A 21096-nucleotide genomic window follows, 5' to 3' on the forward strand; every position below is an offset into this window, starting at 1 on the left:
CTTCAATCGTTTTTGCATTATAATCTTTCTTTGGAGCTGTTATACATTTTATTCCTTCCTAATCATCTCTCCCAAATGGGATTTTAGTACTACAGATAGACTATATATCTGTTTGTGTTCTATATGTGGATCTGTGCTTACACGGTAGAAGAGTGTACTCCCTTAAGAACGAATGTTCCGGGGCACCTGGGTGGCTCAGTGGGTTAAGCCTCTGCCTTCGGCTCAGGTCATGATCCCAGGGTCCTGGGATCGAGCCCCACATCGGGCTCTCTGCTCTGCAGGGAGCCTGCTTCCTCCTCTCTCTCTGCCTGCCTCTCTGCCTACTTGTGATCTCTGTCAGATAAATAAAGAAAAAATCTTAAAAAAAAAAATGGATGTTCCCCCCTCACCCTTGGGGTTAATATCACCCTGACTGAGAACTCATTGTCTGATGGGATCAGTGGGGCCTTCAGAATGCTTTTAACATTTGTTCTCCCTACAGGAAGGTAGAATATGCATCTTGGCCTCCTTCTTATAGACAAGAAAGCTGCAGTTCAGAGTGGTAAATTAGCTTGCTCACAGTCCTACCCAGGGCTAACAGCAGATTTAGGAAACACACTCACTGATTTCAGGTCCAAAAATCATGCCTCTATATGGTGATGATGCCATAAAATCTGGAAGTCTGTTCTCTATTATTTTAAAAAACTGCCTAATTAAGCATTTTTGAAAGAGGCACCCCCCCTCTAAAATAATTCCCCATATGGTAATAAATAAGAGTGAAAGTGCCTTATTAATAAATATCCTTGCTTTTGAATTCTTTTTCTGGTGAATTAGTCCATGTTACAAATCCTTGAGCTAGCTTTATGGTGCTTCCAGCAGCCCTGCCACGAGACACGCTCGGGCTGTTCAGGGCTGTGCACCCAAGGCGTTGTTTTTGTTCCCTGGGCCAGGGCCCATCCAGCCATTGCTCTTCTTGCACAAACAAGCTTTGTTTTTGCTTCTTGACCTTTTATTATGACAATGTTCATACAGACAGAAAAACTGAAACCTTTTAGAGCAAACACTCATACACACTACTTAGGTTCTGTAATACCTACTGTACCTGCTTTATGACCTAGTTATTTATTCATCCCTCTCTCTACCCATTAATTCAACTTTTTTAGGGGGTGTATTTCCTAGTAAGCTGCACACATAGCCCTCTTTCCCCCAAATGCATCAGCATGCAAATCATTCATCAGAATTCAGTAACATATAGACTCTTCACAGGTGGGTAATACCAGCTTTGTTCTTGAACTTAAAGAATGCAAGTTTGTTTACAGGTTCAGGAGGCATTCCTGGACCAACAGATTCGACATACCTCTTTAATTTCCTGCTTATGGAGTGGGCCACCTTTTCTAACAGGCTACCATGCCTTGATGGGAGAAGAGTGACCACGAGAAAGCTAGTGAAAGAGAACCTACCTGCTTATTACTTACTGCCTTGGCCTTGTCCGTCACTTCACACGTGTTAGACATGAAGGCCAAAATGTTTCTTAAAATGACTGGGGGATCAAATTCATCCTGAATAACAGGCCTAAAATTCCCTCTCTTCTGCTAACATCTCTATAGTGCTTGGGAGATGGTAGAAATTAAAGACAAGTGCTTTCCATATGTAAATGCCAGGCACTGTTCAGTGTTTTACATATATTAACTCACTCTTCCAAGCTACTTACCGTGCAAGACTAGGGCCTGGCAAACTTTTTTTGGCAAGGCCTAAATAGTCAAAACTTTAGCCTTTAAGGACCATAGTAGTTGAAACCGTCTGTTTCAAGTACGCAGCTTGCCAAGGGAGCATGAAAGCAGCCATAGACCATATGTAAAGGAATAAGCACTGCTGGGTTCCAGTGAAACTTGATTTACCAAAATCGTCAACAGGCTCTAGTTTGCCCATGTCGCCACTACACTAACAAGTGTTAGAGTCTGTTCTTTACAATCGGTGTCAGGACATCTTGTTGTTAGCTCAAAACTCAGAGCCTGTCAATGCCTCCAAGGCCTTTTTGTTTAATGGTGGGTCAAATCATCTCATTGTATTTATGTCCTTCTATCTCTTACTGTACTGCAAAGAGAGAATCATTAACTTTTAAGCTATGAGATACTGGTGCCAACTTAAAGATCGAACTGAACTAAAGCAGAAAACAGTTGAAGTATGCTGTTCAACAGACTACGACTCAAACCTTAAGGGATCTGACCTGCATCCTTGAAATGAAAGGTATTGTGGAAGCATCGTTAAGCATGGTCTTTGAGATGTCATGGAACCCTGAGGACCACAAGAGCAAAGGGACAAACCAGAAAAATGTAATTACAGACTTGGTAGAAATACCCAGGGAGATAGGAGAACGATTCATCAAATAATCGATGTGTAATTACCTAGAAGGACACAAGGTGCTGGATGGCAACCAATATGCCTTTGTCTGGCTGTGCCAAGGCTATTCAATTTCCTTCCAAGTGAATGGGGAGATGACACTGGCTATGTAAATAAGGAGGAAGAAAGAGATACCATCACTAAAGTAAAGCTTGCTATTGTGTCCAACAAGACAGGGAGGTGCTATGTACTTAGAGCTAATGTCAAATGACGCTGTGATTTGTTAAAGGACACAGCCAAAGGTGATGGATTACCAATGGCTCAGTGTCAGCCTGGAGAAGACGAGGGGAGTAGTAGATTAAAGCAAGGAGGTGGGGTCCGGAGAGTACCAGCCCTGGACTGACCTTTATTAGAAAACTAGCCACCTACAATCCTGAATTGAGAAATGATCATGAAGCACACAGAGAATCTACTGAGGAAAGAGACTATTGCCTTGGTATACAGAACTATAATTCAAAGTATTCCTGACATAATGATAATGGATTTGGTATGTTCATTAATGCAAATGTCCATTAAAAGGAAGAGTAAACTATCAAGGATTTGTGCATAGTCACAAGATAAGGAAAACATCTAAAAAGAGCTAGAGCTCATAATAATATGTACGGCATATGAACAAACATGAGTTATGAATCATATTAGAATGGAATTTAACTATTTTTAATTGTAACACAACACAACATAACACAACACTAAGAAATATAGCCAACTGGGGGTGGGTGGGTGGGTGTAGGAAACCAGGCTAAATTAAGCACTGATCATACTCGTACAAGGATTCATATTTGGCCTCTGCAACATTCCCGGGTATGGGAAATATAGACATAGCAAAGAAAGGCAAAAGCAAAATATTTTTAAAGGGTGGAAAATAACATTCAGGAGGAAGTACATCTAGACAACAAAAGGCGGCTATGGGGTGACTTGGCATCTCCTTTGAAGTCCGCGAAGAGTCTAGCACAGTGCTAGGCAAACAGGAAGCATCATGAGGGCACAAAGCATCCTGATTCTTCCATCCTAGAGCACAGGGAAGGGAGCAGGACATAGAAAACAGAGGGTCCTCACACTTGATTGAGCGTGAGGATGAATTCCAGGACTTGCTAAAACAGAGATTTCTGGGCCCCATCTTTGAGTTTGCAATTCAGAAGGTCTGGGTTAGCGAGGGAATCTGCATTTCTTTCTTTCTTTCTTTCTTTCTTTTTCTTTTTCTTTTTTTGAAAAGATTTTATTTATTTATTTGAGAGAGAGAGAGAGATCACAAGCAGGTGGGAGGGTAAGAGGGAGAAGCAGACTCCCTGCTGAGCAAGGAGCCTGACTCAGGACTCCATCCCAGGACTCTGGGATCATGACCTGAGCTTAAGACAGACGCTCAACCAACTGAGCCACCCAGGCATCCAGAATCTGCATTTCTGACAAGTTCCCAGATGATGCTGTTGCTGCTAGCCCTGAGACCACAGCTGAGAAGCACTGGGTTAGAAGGCCAGTCGGAGGTTTGGTCTGAGTTTGACTCAGACTCCACCCCTCTTGTGCTGCTGTCTCATCTCCTCTTGGAATTCCCATGAAGGATGACATGTGTAAAACTCCAACCCAGCACGCAGGGCACAGCAAATCCTCCAAGGAGGTTAATTCTCATTCCTAGAAAAGCCTGACAATAAGCAAATAATTCGGCAGTATCCTTTAGGGTAGTCCCATTAAAACTGGCATGGTTGGAAATGATACCATCCACACTTTTCTGATGGGAAGTAGAGTCAAGTCTACAAATCTGTTTCAAACGTCTCACTGCTTGGTTAGCCACGCTGTACTACCCGAAGAGACAAGGCTTGCCCCGGGCGAAGTGTGGTTTAACCTTTATCAGCATTATATCTCACTTAATGTTTAACCAGGTGAGTAAATGTGAAACATGTCTTTAAAACCTCACTAGGGCACCCAGAGCTTTGTACCTAGCTCCCCTTCCCAGAGAAGCCTGGCCACCGTTGAAATTTTGCTGGACCTAACCTCTGAGTCGCAGAGCAGGCAAACAGCAGGCTGCTCTGGATAGCAAACGCTGCGGAAGTGAGCCATTTGCTTCCTGTTTGGAAGTGTAAGGTTGGCCCCATGAAAGCCAGCACCTCATAACCACTGTGCCCCAGAGTCAGGACCGCCCCACCCCACCCCCCTTCACGGGGGAATGATGAATCTTGGGTTATGGCTGTCACAGGTCAGGTAAGTCACAGTGTTTGCCTAGCACTGTGCTAGGTAAGTGTAAGAGAACATGTGGTGTAATCCCCGATGCTCTTGGTTGTTCTTTTCTTCCTAAAGCAATGAACAACACATGTAGTATTTCACCTCAAGTAATTCTGTAAAGGCATACACATTTTTGAGTTTGATTTTCAGAAATAAAAATCACCCAGAAGGATCAAGGCAGCTTCTCAAGAAATTTTACTTATTATCACTATTTAATCTCCCCATTCATTTTCCTTACTCGGTTTTAAGAAGAAACCTTCCACTTTTGCCTCAATTTATGCTTCAGCGTATATACTATTCTTTGGTGGCTCTCTCCAGTTCAGCCCACCTGTCCCCTTGGCTCAGAGCTCCTGAGTCTCTGAATTCTGTAACAGCTTGTCCTCAGGAACCCCTTATCCTTTGTTCATGGTATCACTTGGAAATAACCAAATATTTATAAGGGCAAACCTGCAGGGTCTACATTACATTAGAAGAAGTTCAAAGTACTCTAAAGAGAGTGACTTCTTTTTTGGAGGGCTAAGTATTTGGGCAGTACTTGTCAATAAGATTTTTTTTTGTTTAAAGAAGCATAAAACTCTTGGTTCTGTATTTGGAAAAAATTAAAATTCACCTGTCTAAAATTTTTTTCTAACATGAGTTTTATTAGAAGATTCTCCCCCTTGACTATGGTAGGCCTACAACCAAAGCAAGTCAAGCTCACATGAAATCACATTGAGAAAAAAGCCTGACTGCATTATAGAGTGAGCTGAAAGCCTAAGAGAAATATGATGGAAAAAGCCCTTTATTCTAGGTTATGTCAGTGTGAAGGGGCAGGGGAGAAGGAGATCGGTGGAGAAATTCTAGGATAAAAAGAACAGAAATATTTCTTACCAAGGAAGAAATAGCCTTCTGATTACTACACATAAAGCCAATTAAAAAGTAATGGGATTGATTTTTGTTTGTGGCTTACAAGATCAATCTCATTACTTTAGAGACATACTTTGTCCAAATGTCTTGAATCAGTAGTTTTCTTGTTCCCCCAAATGTACATAGGTTTAAAAACATTTATTATCAATGAATAAAATAAGAAAAGGAGGGGGGATTGAAGAATAGTAGAAAATCCCCTCTGAGTTCACTTGAAATCTGATTTGAAATGTACTGAGTTAGTTGAGACTGACATGGTTAATCAATGTGGCTTGTTAAGATCTTCCAGATATGCCTAGACAAGATAAATGCCTCAAGCTACAAGACTGTAAGACTGTGAAACCTAGGGATGGTGAATCAAAATTTTAAAAGTGTAATCATAAAGTGAAATCTTTTTGTAGGCTTAAAAGAATAGTTTTTATAAGTAAAGGAAGAAGAAAGTGAAATGGACAGATATTTAAGGATACCTTAAAAAAAAGAGAGAGAAAATGGGGCATTTAAAGTGATATTTAAAAAGTGAATACAATTCACTAGAAGGCAAAATAAGGTGTTACTGCAATTTACGATAGGCCACCGTCCTCTATACTTGGCTTAATTTCTGACGATCAAGAACAAAAAGCTGGTTTTGGTGAATGCTGGAAACCTCAGTTCTACAATTCACTTTCGCATTTCAAAAAACCAAAACTTTCCAAAATATATTGTTCTATGGTGAGAGAGAGGAAGTGAAGTTGCATAAAAGGGAGAACAATTTGAAATAATTGTATGTAGTTTTATTTCCCGTTTTTGAAATTGCTTTTTATATCGAAATTCACTCCAGCAATTTCAAAAAAGACAAATGACACCAAATCATTTAGTCACAAAAGAATTTCTACTTATTGTGTATTCTTTAGGTAATTCTAGTGGGACTCGACTTTAAATTAGTCATGCAAGTAAATCTCGACATTCTGGCCTTTTGCAAAGGCCAAAAGAAATTTAGAATATTCCAGGAAAAAAAATATTAGTCTGTATTTAAGTAAGAACCTTAACCACTGCCAAAAGTCTAAGTCACTACCCTAATAACAGCATTGGGTAAATCTGATATGCTATTAGCAATAGTTTGAGAATTCTAAATTCCTTATGTTAGCAGTCTCTATTTTTAAAAAATAATTTTACCATATATTTACTGATTGCCCACTGCTGCTTGGCACTAGGTTCAATGCTAGGGAAGGCCATGCAGTTATGACTGATGAAGTTTCTGGAACTTGTATTCCCCTGGAGGGAGATGTATAGGTGACAAGCAAACAATTAAATGTGGGAGAAATTATATTAGGTAGTGTATTAGGTACTACAAACAAAATAAACAGGAGGACATGACAAAGAGCTGATGGTTGGAAGATATTATTTATTTATTTGCTTGTTTGTTTGTTTGTTTGTATTTTTTCTAAGATTTTATTTATTTATTTATTTGACAGAGAGAGATCACAAGTAGGCAGAGAGGCAGGCAGACAGAGAGAGGGAAGCAGGCTCCCTGCTGAGCAGAGAGCCTGATGTTGGGCTCGATCCCAGGATCCCGAGATCATGACCTGAGCTGAAGGCAGAGGCTTAACCCACTGAGCCACCCAGGTGCCTCAGTTTTTTTGTTTATTTTCTACCATTCAGACTGTGTCCTCCTCCTCTTACTCCCCCAGAGGAGGAGAAAAGCAATCATTCGATGGCAATGGGCAGTTGTGGAAAGAAGCCCTCAAGTCAGCTTCACGCTCAGAAGAGAGCACTGCTCACCATGGAGATGCTAATTTTTATGGGGTTCGGGGAAGGCTTTGTTATTAGTTGTCCTTTGGTCTGAAACCTGGACATGCAGAGAACACTGGAGAATTCCAGGGAAAGAGCAGATCTGAAGATTCTACAAGAGCAACGCTGTGGTTTGTTTGATGAATGGGAGCAGAGGCTGGTGGGGCTGTGCTCTGAGAAGAACGATACAGACAGGGAAGTGACAGACAAAGGAGCCCCCATCATGGCTCACTGGCAGAGCAAGAAGTTTTGCTTTTATTCTAAGAGTGACAGGAAGCTGTTGAAGCTGTTAGATTTATATTTAATAATGTTGGCTCCTGTTTGGTGAATGGTGTGTGTGTGCGTGTGTGTGTGTGTGTGTGTGTTGTGTGTGCATGCGCACGTGCGCGGATGTGGGCTGCAGGGAGAGTGCCAGTGGTGGAAATGGGGAGATGAGGCAGGAGGCAGTTGACCAGCAACAATCCAAGCAAGAAATGAGCAGGACCCAAACCACATGGCTGTCGTGGAGAAGGAGGAAGTAGGCAAGTGCAAGTGCAAGACACAGTTGGAGGTAAATCTGACAATCACTAGAGAAAAGGGTGAGGGCAGGAAGGGAGGGGTCCAGGTCCCTGAAGTTAGGTGCCAATTAATGGAGTGGGGGGTCCAGTTCTATTTTGAATGTTAGGCTACAGGTGGTGTGGGATGTTCACTTGAAGAGGTCAAGTAGGCAGACGGAGCGAGGTGTCGGGCCCAGGGAGAGGGTTTAGCTAGAGGTACACATTTGGGGGTCAACAGCCACAGGTCCTGCCAGACTACCCGGGCACAGATTCGGTAATTAATGAATTGCTTACGAAATGACTGGCTGAGAATTGTCAGACGGGCAAGAGAGAATTTTGCTACTGGAAGATGTTTTGAATTTCTTGGCAAGGAGTGCTCAGGAAATGCTAGCAGAGCGCCAGGTGCTGTGGCTGCTCGATAAATATTAATTTACAGCGATGAATCTCAAGAAAGCAATGAACTGTTATTTCACGAACTGACCATGCCTGGCTTAATTGGCACCAGGGCTGTTATTCAACTGCTTGTACCCTCTGTTCCTCATCCTCAACATCTTTTCTCCTGGCGATTTAATTCCTGACCCAGGCATCTTGCTTTGTTGTTGATCCTTTTTGGCTCTCGCATTCAGAGAATACCATTATTGTTCTGAGTCCATCCCTGATGAGCATCTCAGAGCCTCCCCTTCGCAGGTTTCTGAATCTGCCTTGAATCATGAACTCTGAGTACCTATTATGTGCCAAGCACTCTTCTACACACTTGACACATATATGTCATTTACAGCACTCTGTCAAGTAGATACTGGCCCTTGGAGTAAAGGAGACCTTCACCTCCCTGAGAAAGTGAGTGCTTGGCTTTAAGATAGGTAAGTTAGAAAGTGGGAGAGCGCGAGTTCAGAACAGGTCCAGCTGACCCTGTAGCTGGGCTCCCCTGCCTGGGTTGACAAAGCTCATTGAATTTTGCCTGCTGAATCAGGCTGTCCCCTCAAGCCACCTAATTCCCCAGCAAAGTCTATTAGGTGGTTGGTATCTGTTGATAGCTAGCCAGCGTTCAAGCCATGCTGGCCTGTGTCCTTCCTTTTGAGCAACAGTGTTCCATATCTCTGTAAAAACACTCACCTGGTGTCCTCCTGTGGGTCCTTATCACATTCAGTGGGAAGACCCTAACCTGAGAAGGGTCCCTAGCCTGGGAGGTTATCAGTCATCAGAGAAACAAAAGAGATGGGGTATGTGAGTGACACAGCTAGGCAGGCTGGCCGGCGACAGGACGGCTGGGAGCAGAGAGGCTGAAGACTAAGAAGGAGGGCACTGGGGATGTGGATAGAAGGAAAGCGTGGACACTTAAAAGCTGGCTAAGGGGTAAGACAACAAACACCAAAAAAAGCATTTACTTGTGGTTCAAAAGAAATAGCCCGTACGGCGTTATGTAATGCGTTGATAGAGCTTCAGTCTCTCTGGCCACATATGCCAACTGAGGGCTTCCTAACTTCATTAGGCACACCCCCCGAGCAGGCAGGTGTGGTACAAGGCAGAGACATCTGCTCAAACAAGGCCTGTAGCAAAAGCAGCGGTTTCGAGGCATCCAAGAGGAGGCTGTGCCTTCCCTTGAAGGAGGCCAAGTCCAGGGAGGCCAAGCCACGCAGGCAGGAATTCCTCCCAGTTAACACGGCACTGGAAGACAAAGGGAGCTGAAGCTGCTCCTGCTGGCACCCATCTAAAGGGCACCTGTTCTGCCAACACACGAGACCCTTTATCGCCTGACACCTGCCTGGCTGGCTGGGCCCCATGCCGCCTGCAGAGGAAATGGAGCTGGTGAATATCCATTTCGTGCGAGGTTTCCTAGTAGAAATGGGATGTGGAATTTCTAGAGGCTAGTAATGTATGAGTCCAGCATCAACCAGATCCCTACTCATGAATCAGACCAACAAAGGTGAAAAGTTGGTTACAAAGACAGACAAGAGGGAGACAAAGCTACACATGCACTATGTTCTTTAGTTCTACTAGATGGGGATGGCTTGTGGCACATGGCTCTGCTTTGCTAAGATGTCTGTGGCATTGCCTTCCGATGCAAGGGCCACAGTAAAGAGATTTGTGGTCCCTTCAGATCCCCCTAAATGTCTGAGGAGTTTCAGCTGAACCCTATGAAGAGCTTCTGTGAAGCCAACCTACATCTACCCATCTCCACTGCCAACATTCCACCTGGCTTAGAGGACAAGTGACATGGTGCCAAAGATTTTGAGAAGTAAAGAAGTGCTCCCTCTCTCTCACATGTACAGACACGCGCACAGGTGTGCACACGCAGAGCTAAAATAGTAGCTCTATCTTTAATTACATACATCACGATTTTGTTCTCTTTTGAGGTAACACTCAAAAGTATCAATTGCCTCGTTCTTTGCTGTATTCCTAACACCTAGACCAAAGTCAGAACACAGTAGGCTTTCCATATATGCTTGTTGAATAAATGAACAAATGGCTATTTACTGTCCCCCTACGTTTTAAATTCTGGTACCCAACTTTGCCTGGAAACTTTTTATTAATGGCCCTAGGAAAAGTCCTTAGTGATGTTCTAGTTTTACAAACATTCTTTTCCCAGAGACATTTGAATTCCCTTAACTTCCTGCATGGGCTTTATTTTTTCTCTTGGAGAAATACTAGATGTAAAATAGTATTAAAAGAATTTTTTGTTTAAAGATTTACTTAAGGGAGTGAGAGCCTGAGCGTGTACAGGGCAGTGGGGGTGGGGGGGCAGGCAGAGGGAGAGACTCTCAAGTGGACTCCATACTGAGTGTGGATCACCATGCAGGGCTCGGTCTCACAACCCTGAGATCATGACCTGAGCTGAAACAGAGTTGGATGCTTAACTGACTGAGCTATCCAGATGCCCCAGGATTGAAAGAATTTTTTTAAAAAGATTTTATTTATTTATTTGACAGACAGAGATCACAAGTTGGCAAGGGTGGTGGGGGAGCAGGCTCCCTGCTGAGCAGAGATCCAGATGCAGGGCTCTATCCCAGGACCCTGAGATCATGACCTTAGCTGAAGGCAGAGGTTTAACCCACTGAACCACCCAGGCGCCCCTAAAATAATTTTTAACAATTTATTTCTTACATATCCCCTTACTCTATTCCAAACATCTTATTAAACATTTTGTCTTTATCCTATTCTTTCCTTATTTAGATATTATGAATAACCAAGGGACAAAAGTCATCAGGGTTGGTGGCAGAACAAGATAAAACTACCAGATAAGGAGTGGACCTCATCCTGGATTTTTCCTTGGGGATCAGATGGTTTCTTTTCTCAAGCCATATTTTTGGGATAGGAATGTCTATTCTGTGTCAATATTCAGATTATTTGATGAATTTCAGTGACTTTCAACAGAAGTAAACCTTTCTATAGAAACATTTATTACACAGTGATAAGTTGTCTCTGGGTGTGGGCATGTGCGTATCTTTGAGGAGGCAGGTTCAAAACCAGATTCCCGTCAAGTCTGGTAGCCAGAAAGTACTGATGTTCAAGACTGAATCTCAAGAGGGTTGGAGTTGGAGCCTTTTCCTCCTGGTAAAGCAGATGTGACACTTTAAAAGGCATCTGCTACTCTATATTTAATCTAAGTCAAAATATAAAAAATAAGCAAGGACCCAAGGACCTTTGTTTGAAGGATGTTAGTTTGACTATTAGAGAAACTGATGGGCATAAAAATAGAAAATAGAGCCTTAGTCCTGTCTTTCAATCTTGCCAGCATCCCAGATGATAAGAGAACTGATTAGTGAGGGACTACTGGGGAAAGTTCTCTGGGCTGGTAAGCATTTTTATGAGTCAATATATTTTTAAGCTCATCTCCAAGAATTAAAAAACAGTCACTTCTCTTGTAGGGATTTTTTTTTTTTAATGTCAAGTAAATGTGAGAGGGCATAAAGGTGTGTTAAATATAAGTGTTGAGAGTACCCAGATATTTATTATTCTGTGTTCTCTCTGTTGGAAGCATTCCATAAGAAAAAAATGATGACAGAATCAAAACAGCAGAAACAAGGAAAACAACCAAAATACGTGTGTGTGTGCGGGGGCGGGGGAGGGGGTGTTAGAGAAGGAGGCTTAATTGCCTCTGCAATGTTTAAAAACATGAGACCTCTGATTTGAAGTGAGTTGGTGAATATTTTTAAAAGTCATACCTAATTCCAAAGTATAGATGATTCAGGCATTAAATCTGGTGACACACGAACAAACGTTAATGCAAACCAACTCCCAGGAAACCCAAAAGCCCTCCGATACCAACACAGCACTGAAAATTCATCGTATTTAACAAGGTGTGTCAGAAATAGCTGAGTACTGACCTCCCCAGCACAAATGATCCTCTTGGGACGAGGGGCCTCTTGCTGTAACTGATATACTGCCAAAAGAAAGAAAGAAAGAAAGAAAAAGATAATTATGATTAGAAAACTACCACACATACCAAGATGTCTTCAAATAGTCCCACCTAAGTGCCTCTGAAGAACAGCAAAAATTTCAAATAAAAAAAACAAAGAGGATACAGGCACAGCTTTAGACTGAATAAAGTCAGCTCATTTATATGGAAATTAGTTACCATGCATGTAAACTGGCAAAATTGATTTTTTTATTCTTTTACAAGGCCAATTTAGTTTCATAATTGTTACTGGCATTGTTCATTTTATGGCTTTCTTGGAAGGTAGGATTAAAATTCTTTGGACTATTTTGGAATTCTACCTGCGAGGACAAAAGCAGTAAGACCATTAAAGAGGATTCCTGAATTGAAATGCTCATGTCTCCTGATAAATCAGGAAAGACTGGTGTTAGCAGAGGGGTGCCATTTTCTGAAATGTTACAGTTATGTACCAAGACACCGCTGATATTGTGAGTGAAGGAAACCCCAAGCCCTTGCTCTTTTCATGAGTTCCATTTTTTGGTGCCTATCACCATGCATTCTCATCTCTGTGACTGGATCCCACCCACTGGCATTCCTCTTTCTTGGGCCCCTTAATATCTTAACTCTCTTATATCCTGCTTTTTAAAAAAATTTTTAAAAAGATTTTATTTGTTTGACACAGAGAGAGAGAGTGAGAGAGAGAGACAGAGAGAGCGAACACACAAGCAGGGGTAGCAGCAGAGAGAGAGGGAGAAGCAGGCTTCCCACTGAGCAGCGAGCCCAATGCAGGGCTCGATCCCAGGACCCTGGGAGGCAGATGCCCAACCAACTGAGCCACCCAGGAGCCCCTTTTACCCTGCTTTAAAGACAGACTTCCAGGCCTGGACATGGAGGTAATTGTATATAAAAATAATATTTATTGGCCTATTATGTATGCTTTTTGGGACTCCAACGAGTGATTTTCTACTGCTCAGCTAGTCTGGTTATTTCTCTTAGAGGTAAGCCAACCTATGCTGGTACCTGTGAGTTCTACCTCTTTGAAAACCAAGCTGATGTTATCTTTACCATCTTGAAGAAAGAAGAATTCACTTAAGATGGCATAAATCTGTGAAAAGTTAAAATTCAATCATATAAAATATTTCTAGTAAAGATAGTAACATAAGCAAAAATTTCTGATTCATTTTAGGTCTAAAAATAAAAAATAATGAAGTGAAATACATATGGTCATGTAGAAACAGGGCTGGAAATGATGGGATGTATTTCCTAAGTAGAGCTTCTCAATGCCTTAGCTCAACATGGTTATTTTCTTACCTAATTAAGTGTAAACTGCCCAGCTTCCACACAGAGGAGAAACCATCTAATCCTCTTGTAGATGTTTTAATGTGCCACATTTCTAAGTTGGGTTGCCCACACTAATGACGATGCCTGTGCCACTTTAGAATAATTGTACCCACGTATGGCAGGTAGAGACAGAGAAGGCTTCTTGTCAAAGAGGAAACATGAGGAAGAATTGGCCAAAGAAAGAGAAACAATTGTGGGTGTCCCACCAACCATCCCAGTAGTGCCCATGCTCTCCTTAAATCAGGAGAGAGGCTGCATGGAACCCTTTCTACCTCTTGAATCAGTCCCAACACCTATTAACTGCTTTTCCTTAGTGTTGCTATTAAGGACTGTCATGAGACCCAAAAAAACCAGCTCCTAAAATCGCAGAGTGTTCCAGACAAGGTGAATTGCAGAACCCACAGCCAGAGAATCCTGCCCCCTCTTCTCTTCCCATCACCAATGCCTCGTGAAGCAACAGTTATATGTGTGGGTAGGCTGGACGTCATTTTTAACGCCTCCCTTGGAGGTGTAAAGGAAGTACACGTGTTATAAGACAGAAACATTTGTTGCTAAGTGTGCCTTTGCAATTCATATCAGCAAATATTTGAACATCTGCTACACACCAGTTACCACAGTCAGCATTATGTGGAGGCTTTTATGATGAATAGAGAGAAAGGGGGAAGAGAAGAGAACTACTGTATCGAGTGCCTGTCCTGTGCCAGGAATAATATTTTATTGAATCTTCAGGAGAATGCAGAAAAAAAGAATGTTGTGTCATTATCATTCTTATTTTTTAGATGAGGAAACAAGTACAGGAAAGTTAAATATCTGCCCTGGGGCATCCACGCATCCTTTTGAGTCCAGAGCCCTCCTTATTTTTCTGTGCCTCAGGGCCTTTGCCCTTGCTATTGCCTCCACCTGGATTGCTCTTTCCCAAGAGAGCCATGTGGCTCCCTCTCTTCCTTTATTCAGGGCTTCCCTGACACTGTCTTATGTTTCTTCACAGTACTCATCACTATCAATATATTTTGTTTATTTTGTGTTCGTCTCCCTTGGCCAAAGTGTAAGCTTTTTGAGGACAGAGGCTTTGTTTGATCCACTGTGGCACTTTCAGCACCTAGAACAGTGCTTGGCACAGGGTAATGCTTGATTCCATATCTGGTGAACAAACAGACCATATCCAATGACTCATGGGTCACAACCCATGTCTTCAAGGAGATTCTGACCCAATGAGAGAGACTTGTGTAGAGAAACAAAACCAGGATGGACCAAATGCTTTAATGAGGGGGAGAGGAGAAAGTGGTTCTTTTTATTCAGGTGGCCAGATAGCTTCCCAAGGGGAGAAGCATAGAGCTCTTCTTGAAGCATTAGAGGGGTTTCTGCACATAGAGAGGAGAAGGCAGTTCCAGGTGAAGACAGAGCCCCAACAGGGAAAGAGGATGGTATGTTTATTGATCAGTAAGGGTCCAGCATGGTTGTTCCATCAAGATGGGCAGATGTAGGACGAGGTCACAGAAAGCTAAATCCTGCAGCTCATGCCAAGGAGCATGGATGATCTTCTGTCTGCAGGAAGGAGGCGGTGACATTTTTTGAGCAGGGAGATGACACGATCTGGTCTGTTTCAGAATAATAATAAGGATAAGACTATTCAGAATAACAGAAGCTGCCATTTTGTGGACACCTACTATGTGCCAAACACCTTATCTACATCTTCTCATTTAATCTTTCTGACAAACTTCCAGGGTAACTATTATTCTGCCCTGACTAATAAAAGTAGTGGAGATGCCAAGCTTTGAAGAAGCTCAAGATCATACAAATAACATGATGAAATCGAGGTTGAAAGCCTGATTTCCCAGATTCCAAGGTGTGTATTTTTCAGCCTTCCAATCGTTCCCTAAATGACTTGCCAGAGTTCCCACTCAGGCAGCTGAGAGGTCCTGTGTGGGACTGGGCTGCTCGCTGGCAGTGTTCACTCGGACAGTCTGGTGAAAAGCCCCCCAATATTTTTTTTTTTATAAAGCTCTATGGAGATTCTAATGCTCAGCAGCCAGAAGTGGGGCCATTGTGCTTTGCCTCGCTGAAGGAAGGATCAAGGGAGGAGCCTTGGAGGCAGGGAACCAGGAGAGAACAGTATTTTAGTTGTACATCAAGGAGATGTTAAGACAACACTGGTGGAAACGTAGATAAGAAGGTGAGTTGGTTGTGGAGGAGAGGACAGGGCTCAATGAAAGATGAATGGAGGGGAGGATCTTGAAACAATGAGAAATGGAGAAGCCATAAACAATCAAAGAGGATCCAGGTGAAGGAACATTCTGGACAGGCTAAAGTCCATTGCTGCGTCCTCTGAGGACTCTCTCAGGTTTAGTAAAGAGCAACGCCATCGTTCGCTAGCCTCAGAAACAGTCTGATCCGGGGCAACTTTGAGGGGGGTCCCTCGAAGCCTCTCGAGCCAGAGATGCCAGGTCTCCTTCCTTGTCCGTGGGCAGCACACATCATCGACTGACTGCCGTTTCTCAGTGAGCAGGTCTCAGGAACCGATCTGTTTGCTGCAGCTCTAAGCGACAGCATTTGGCAACTAGGCACAGAAGCTGTTGACCATCTGGATTATGTGTCTCCATAAAGATAATGAGACGGCAACCAACGGCAATGGTAGCCATATAAAAAAATGGACCCTAAATCCTATCTTAGCTTCGAGTGAGAGTCTCGGTCCCTCCTTTTCCAGGTTAGCTATAACAAAACCACTGTCCACGAAAAAAAAAAAAAAACCCTCTGAGGCACATTTAATACAAACTGGAACATGTCACATAATCCGAAAGTGTCACTTCTTGAGTTTTTGTTGTTGTTTTTGTTCAACAAACATATTTCACAAGCAAAATGCAATACTGTATGTCACTTCTTGGGGGGTTCTGTAGGCTAAGAGGTGATAGGATGGAATTTGCTGCTGTAGCAATGTTCCAAATGTGTTCCAGGCACTCCCCAGCCCTGGTTGCTCTAGAGCACACGATTAATTCTTAGCACTGGAATGAGCTGTTGAGCAGAGGGTATGGTCACTGGGGAATGTGGAGGTAGAGGAGCTCTTGCTCCCCAAGCAACCTGAAGCACACTGAGAAGCCCAGAGCTCATGGAAAGAAGGTTTTATTTTGTTTTCAAGAAGAAAACTGGGTGCACTCTCCTCTGACAATAATCAGCCCCTCTTCCTGTGGATGCCAAGTGAAAGCTCGTTGCCTGGGTGATGCGGGAGCTCAGTCCACACCCACAGTTCCTGAAAGACCCTTCAGGAATGGCCTCTTCAGCCACTTCTTTCTAAAGAGGGGCATGCACACCCCAGAGCCCAAGCCAGCCATTGGACTGTGACACTGAGCCAGTACCCCCAGTTCACCGCCCATGTCTTTCCAGTCTTCATGGGAAAAGCTCTTGGGTGTGAGTGAGAATTAGTAAGTGTTTTGGAGGTCTTCTCCCCTGAACCCCACCTCCCACCTTCTCACTAACAGAGTGTCCAGTCTTAACGGGGACTGAGTCTCCTCTTGTCTAATGGCACTGTGAAAAACCCAAGTGTGAGGCCATGTAGCCTCAAGATGGTGGGTTTCAGGTGTAAGTGTGCGGAAGAAACACCTATAGCATGTGATAAATTGGAGATCCCCCCCCCATTTTTCTGATTCAGAAATCTTGGGGGGTGGGGCTAAGGATTTGTTATTATAAATATTCCCCCCAATGATTCTGATTCAGGGGGTCAGTGGAGAAGGGTTTTGAGGTTCTGAACTCCTCTCTAGAAAAACAGGCACAAGTTGTGACTGCTTGACCTACTGTCTGGGAAGGTCTCCTGGGAGGGCCATTGGCCCCAGCATCTCTGTTTAATTGGCACTTGGCCTCTTAGAAAAGAAAAGCTTGCAGAGTATACCGAGGGTGGCTGACTTGTGAACTTCTCTGCTTAGGGCATACAGTTCATACAATTCTGGTTTAAAGTTTCGAATATGGCTTCATATATATATATATATATATATATATATATTTATTTATTTATTTAAGTGAACTTGAAGATAGCTTTTCTTTTACAATATTGAAACCAAAACTTTTTCGGTGACTTCATCAATGTTTGGGGGTTTAGTCTTGAATATTAAGTACTAGCTGCAGATATATGATATTTGGGGGCAAGATTATTCTTTTGGAAACAGCCCAGTGAGTGACTGCATTCGGCTCTAAGAAAGGGAGGGGAGCAGAGAATTCAGGGAGTTGAAGAACCTCATGTGCCGTCGTGGCGCTCGGAGTCAAAACCCGGACTTATCCATCTCTTTGGCCTCACGACTCTAAACACAGTGTTTGGCTTGGCAAAAACTTAGTATGTATTTGCTGAATAAGTGGTGAACGAATGAATGAACAGTCTACCTTAAATAAAATAGGAAGAGAGCTGATTTTAAGGTTCCTATTCCTCTATATATGTTTTTAAGATTTTATTTATTTATTTGAGAGAGAGCACGAGTGAGGAGAAGGTCAGAGGGAGAAGCAGACTCCCTGTGAAGCCGGGAACCCGACAAGAGACTCAATCCCAGGACTCAGGGATCATGACCTGAGCCGAAGGCAGTCGTCCAATCAGCTGAGCCACCCAGACATCCCTTCCTCTACATTTCTAAGCCAGACATTTGTAGTTGCCTCCCCAATGTCCATTTCCATCTTCCCCATTCCAACAGTTCTCAAAATTTTCCAGTTCCATATCTTATATAGGGTTGGATCCTGATTGGTTCAGGGCGGCAGCATATCACAACCCTTGGACCACAATGTTGGAGTTAGCAAGGGATAAGATCAGTCAGCCCTGAGACTCAGTTCTAACACTTTGCTTAAACGATCAGGAAAGTAAACTGTCGATACTGGTAATCAAGAGCATTGTAATTAACATTAAACCCGAGAAAACCACTATTTAAAGTAGATTATCATCAAGCAGACTAATTTTCTTTTAGGAATAATCATAATTGGGATTCATGCCTCACAACTAGAATCTGATATCAAATAAGTCAAAGTTATGTCCAATAACAGGCAATAAAAGATAAGACATACCTAGACCCTTCTATAAAAATTCAAAATCATAATTCTCAGAATCAAGTCCTATAATATGGTAAAAATGTACTGCCTCCAGCAAATATATGAGAGATTTCAAAGTACCAAATAATCACTAAAGTTTGAAAAAAAAAAAAAAGCATGTGATGGAAAAATGTGGCTTCCATAAATGATACGTTAATGAGCTTGACATCAATATCTAAAATTGTCTTTCAAAGGATGGCTTGTGAACATTTCAAAGACAAGAGCTTGGTGAGTCCTGAGGTTCAAAATGGATTTAACAACCAGTTATTTCAAATAAAGCAAATTTCATACTCTGAAATTTTTTGGATGTTCAGTTCAGGAAAATCCTAGTTTTAGTATATTTGGATTTTAAAAAGTATCTCATGAAGCTTGGCAAGACCCTAAGATTCCTTCTCATATTAATCCTCCAAGACTCTATACAAATTTAAACCTCTTCTATAAAGACTTCTCTAATCCCAGGAGGTGGATGAATGCTATATTATTACTAAAAATCCATTTGCATTTTAAATTAACTGGTTTATATATGTCTCCCTTACAAAACTATAAACTGGAGGAAAGTATGGATCACAAGTTAGTCATTTTTGACTCCTAATACTTATGCTCTAAAGACCAAATGAAAGGATGACCATCTTGGGAATAAGAGAGTAGCATGATCTTGGGAATAATATGGTCAGGTGAATTTTTAGGTGGCCCAGCACTGAAACTCAAATAATTTAGTGGTGTAGGACAGCCAAAAGAGAGTTCTTTCTCAGATTCTCTGAATGCCTTTAGGCAATGTGGTTTTGATGCCATGAATGGAACATCTGGTGGCATACTCCCTTCAGTTTTGGAATTAGGCATCACCAGAGGTCCTCAAATACAGTCAGGATGACACTTAGTCAGATGTAATAAAGAGTAATTTCATAAATGCCAATCAGTTTGTATTAAATGGCATTAACTATCCCTTCTGTGTCTGAAGTTTTATGATTTTAGAGCAAATTAAACACACGCGCACACACACACAACTTGGTGAGACCCCCAAATCAAACTTAAAACCAATACACAAGCGTGAAATTGACACTGTAAACATGTAATTAGCCATTTGTTTCCTACCTTCCTCAGGACACAGAAGCCCTTTTAAGAGATATATTGGGTGGCCCAAGGTCTCTTAGCAAAAGGCAAAATGAATCTGAGCCAATGCCATCTTTTTGCTTCAGTAGAGCTCTCTGCAGTGGCACTCACTCAACAAATATTTATTGGCTATTTAATATACGCAAGGCTGTGTGCAAAGTGGTGTGCAAAGCACAGTGAGTCATAGAACACCCAAGCCTCTCACTATGGATATTTTGTTGATTTACTGTCAGAGCTCTTCACACTCCATTAGGAAACAAACAAACAAAAACATCCAATTACTAAGTCATTAGCGCTGCCTTTTAAAATGGAAGATCAGAATGCAGAACATTAGATTGGAAGGGCCCTCAGAGACCCAGCACAACCCCTTTATTTCACAGATGGAAGAACAGACTCATGTAATAAGAATGAGGTTCTTCTATATATGCTGACGTGGGAAGATAAAAGCAAAGTATTTGTGAAGTGAAACAAGCAAGTTGAAGGACACCAAGTACTGCATAAACCCCTTTTTTTTTTTTCAAAAGGGCACAACTGCAAAAATACCTTCATATAACGCATGTGTCTTTTGAACACTTGGAAGGCTATGCCTTCCAAAACTGACAAAGGTCAGCCCTGGGTAAGCAGGACAGAGATGCGGAATCCAGGATGGGGGCTGGTTGGTCAACCCTGAAACATTTCACTCTCAGCTTTGTGTGTTTTGTAATGTTTCTCTTGTATGCAGCTTTGTATTGCTTTTGTAACACATATGTACATGAGCGAGTATAGGTATATATGTGTGTCTGTGTGAATATATATATTTATGTATACAATTTTAAGTGGAGGGCCAAATGGGTGGCTCAGTCGGTTAAGCATTCAACTCTTGGTTTCAGCTCAGGTCATGACCTCACAGTTCCTGGGACTGAGCCCCATGTAGGGCTCTATGCTCCGTTGGAAGTCCACCTGGGGATCCTGTCCCTCTACCGCCCCCTCCCCCATTTGCACTGGTACGCATGCTCTCTCTCTCTCTCAAATAAATAAATAAATCTTTAAAAAAATTTAAGTGGAAGGAAAAACGTCTTGAAAACTTGCAGGCTGTGGGTCAGGCTTGCTTCTGGGTTCCACTCTGCATGCCAGTCCAATGCACTCAGAGATGCAGACCATATGTCAAGTTACTGAACCTCCCTGAGCTGTGGTTTCCTTGTATGTGGCCACCGTCGCTTAGGGCTGCGGTGAGAATTTGAAAGCTCAGACACACAGCTGGCACAGCGGCTGGCACGGGGCAGGTCTCACGGGTGGGAGAAACAATGGTAACATCGATAACGATGGTACTAATTACTCTTATGATTGCTGTCCAGACCCAGAGCCTGAACAAGAACATGTGTCCCCTGGCTGTCAGCACAGCGGGTTTCCCACCTACCCCACTCCTTCCCTCTCTTG

General features: G+C 42.5%; 1 protein-coding gene and 1 pseudogene across 2 annotated transcripts in view; both read right to left on the minus strand.

The window, feature by feature from the left end:
* The window catches only part of CHN2 (chimerin 2), a 290529-nt gene that overhangs the window by 119728 nt on the left and 149705 nt on the right, over positions 1-21096 (minus strand). For both annotated transcript variants that reach the window (XM_032305767.1, XM_032305769.1), the window contains exon 3: positions 12125-12180. In XM_032305767.1, coding sequence (XP_032161658.1) covers positions 12125-12180 — 56 coding nt within the window. The remainder of the gene's footprint in view (positions 1-12124; positions 12181-21096) is intronic.
* Positions 7127-7259, minus strand: LOC116569698 (annotated as a pseudogene).

This window comes from Mustela erminea, chromosome 11 (assembly GCF_009829155.1).
Source record: "Mustela erminea isolate mMusErm1 chromosome 11, mMusErm1.Pri, whole genome shotgun sequence".
NCBI classification, from domain to species: Eukaryota; Metazoa; Chordata; class Mammalia; order Carnivora; family Mustelidae; genus Mustela; species Mustela erminea.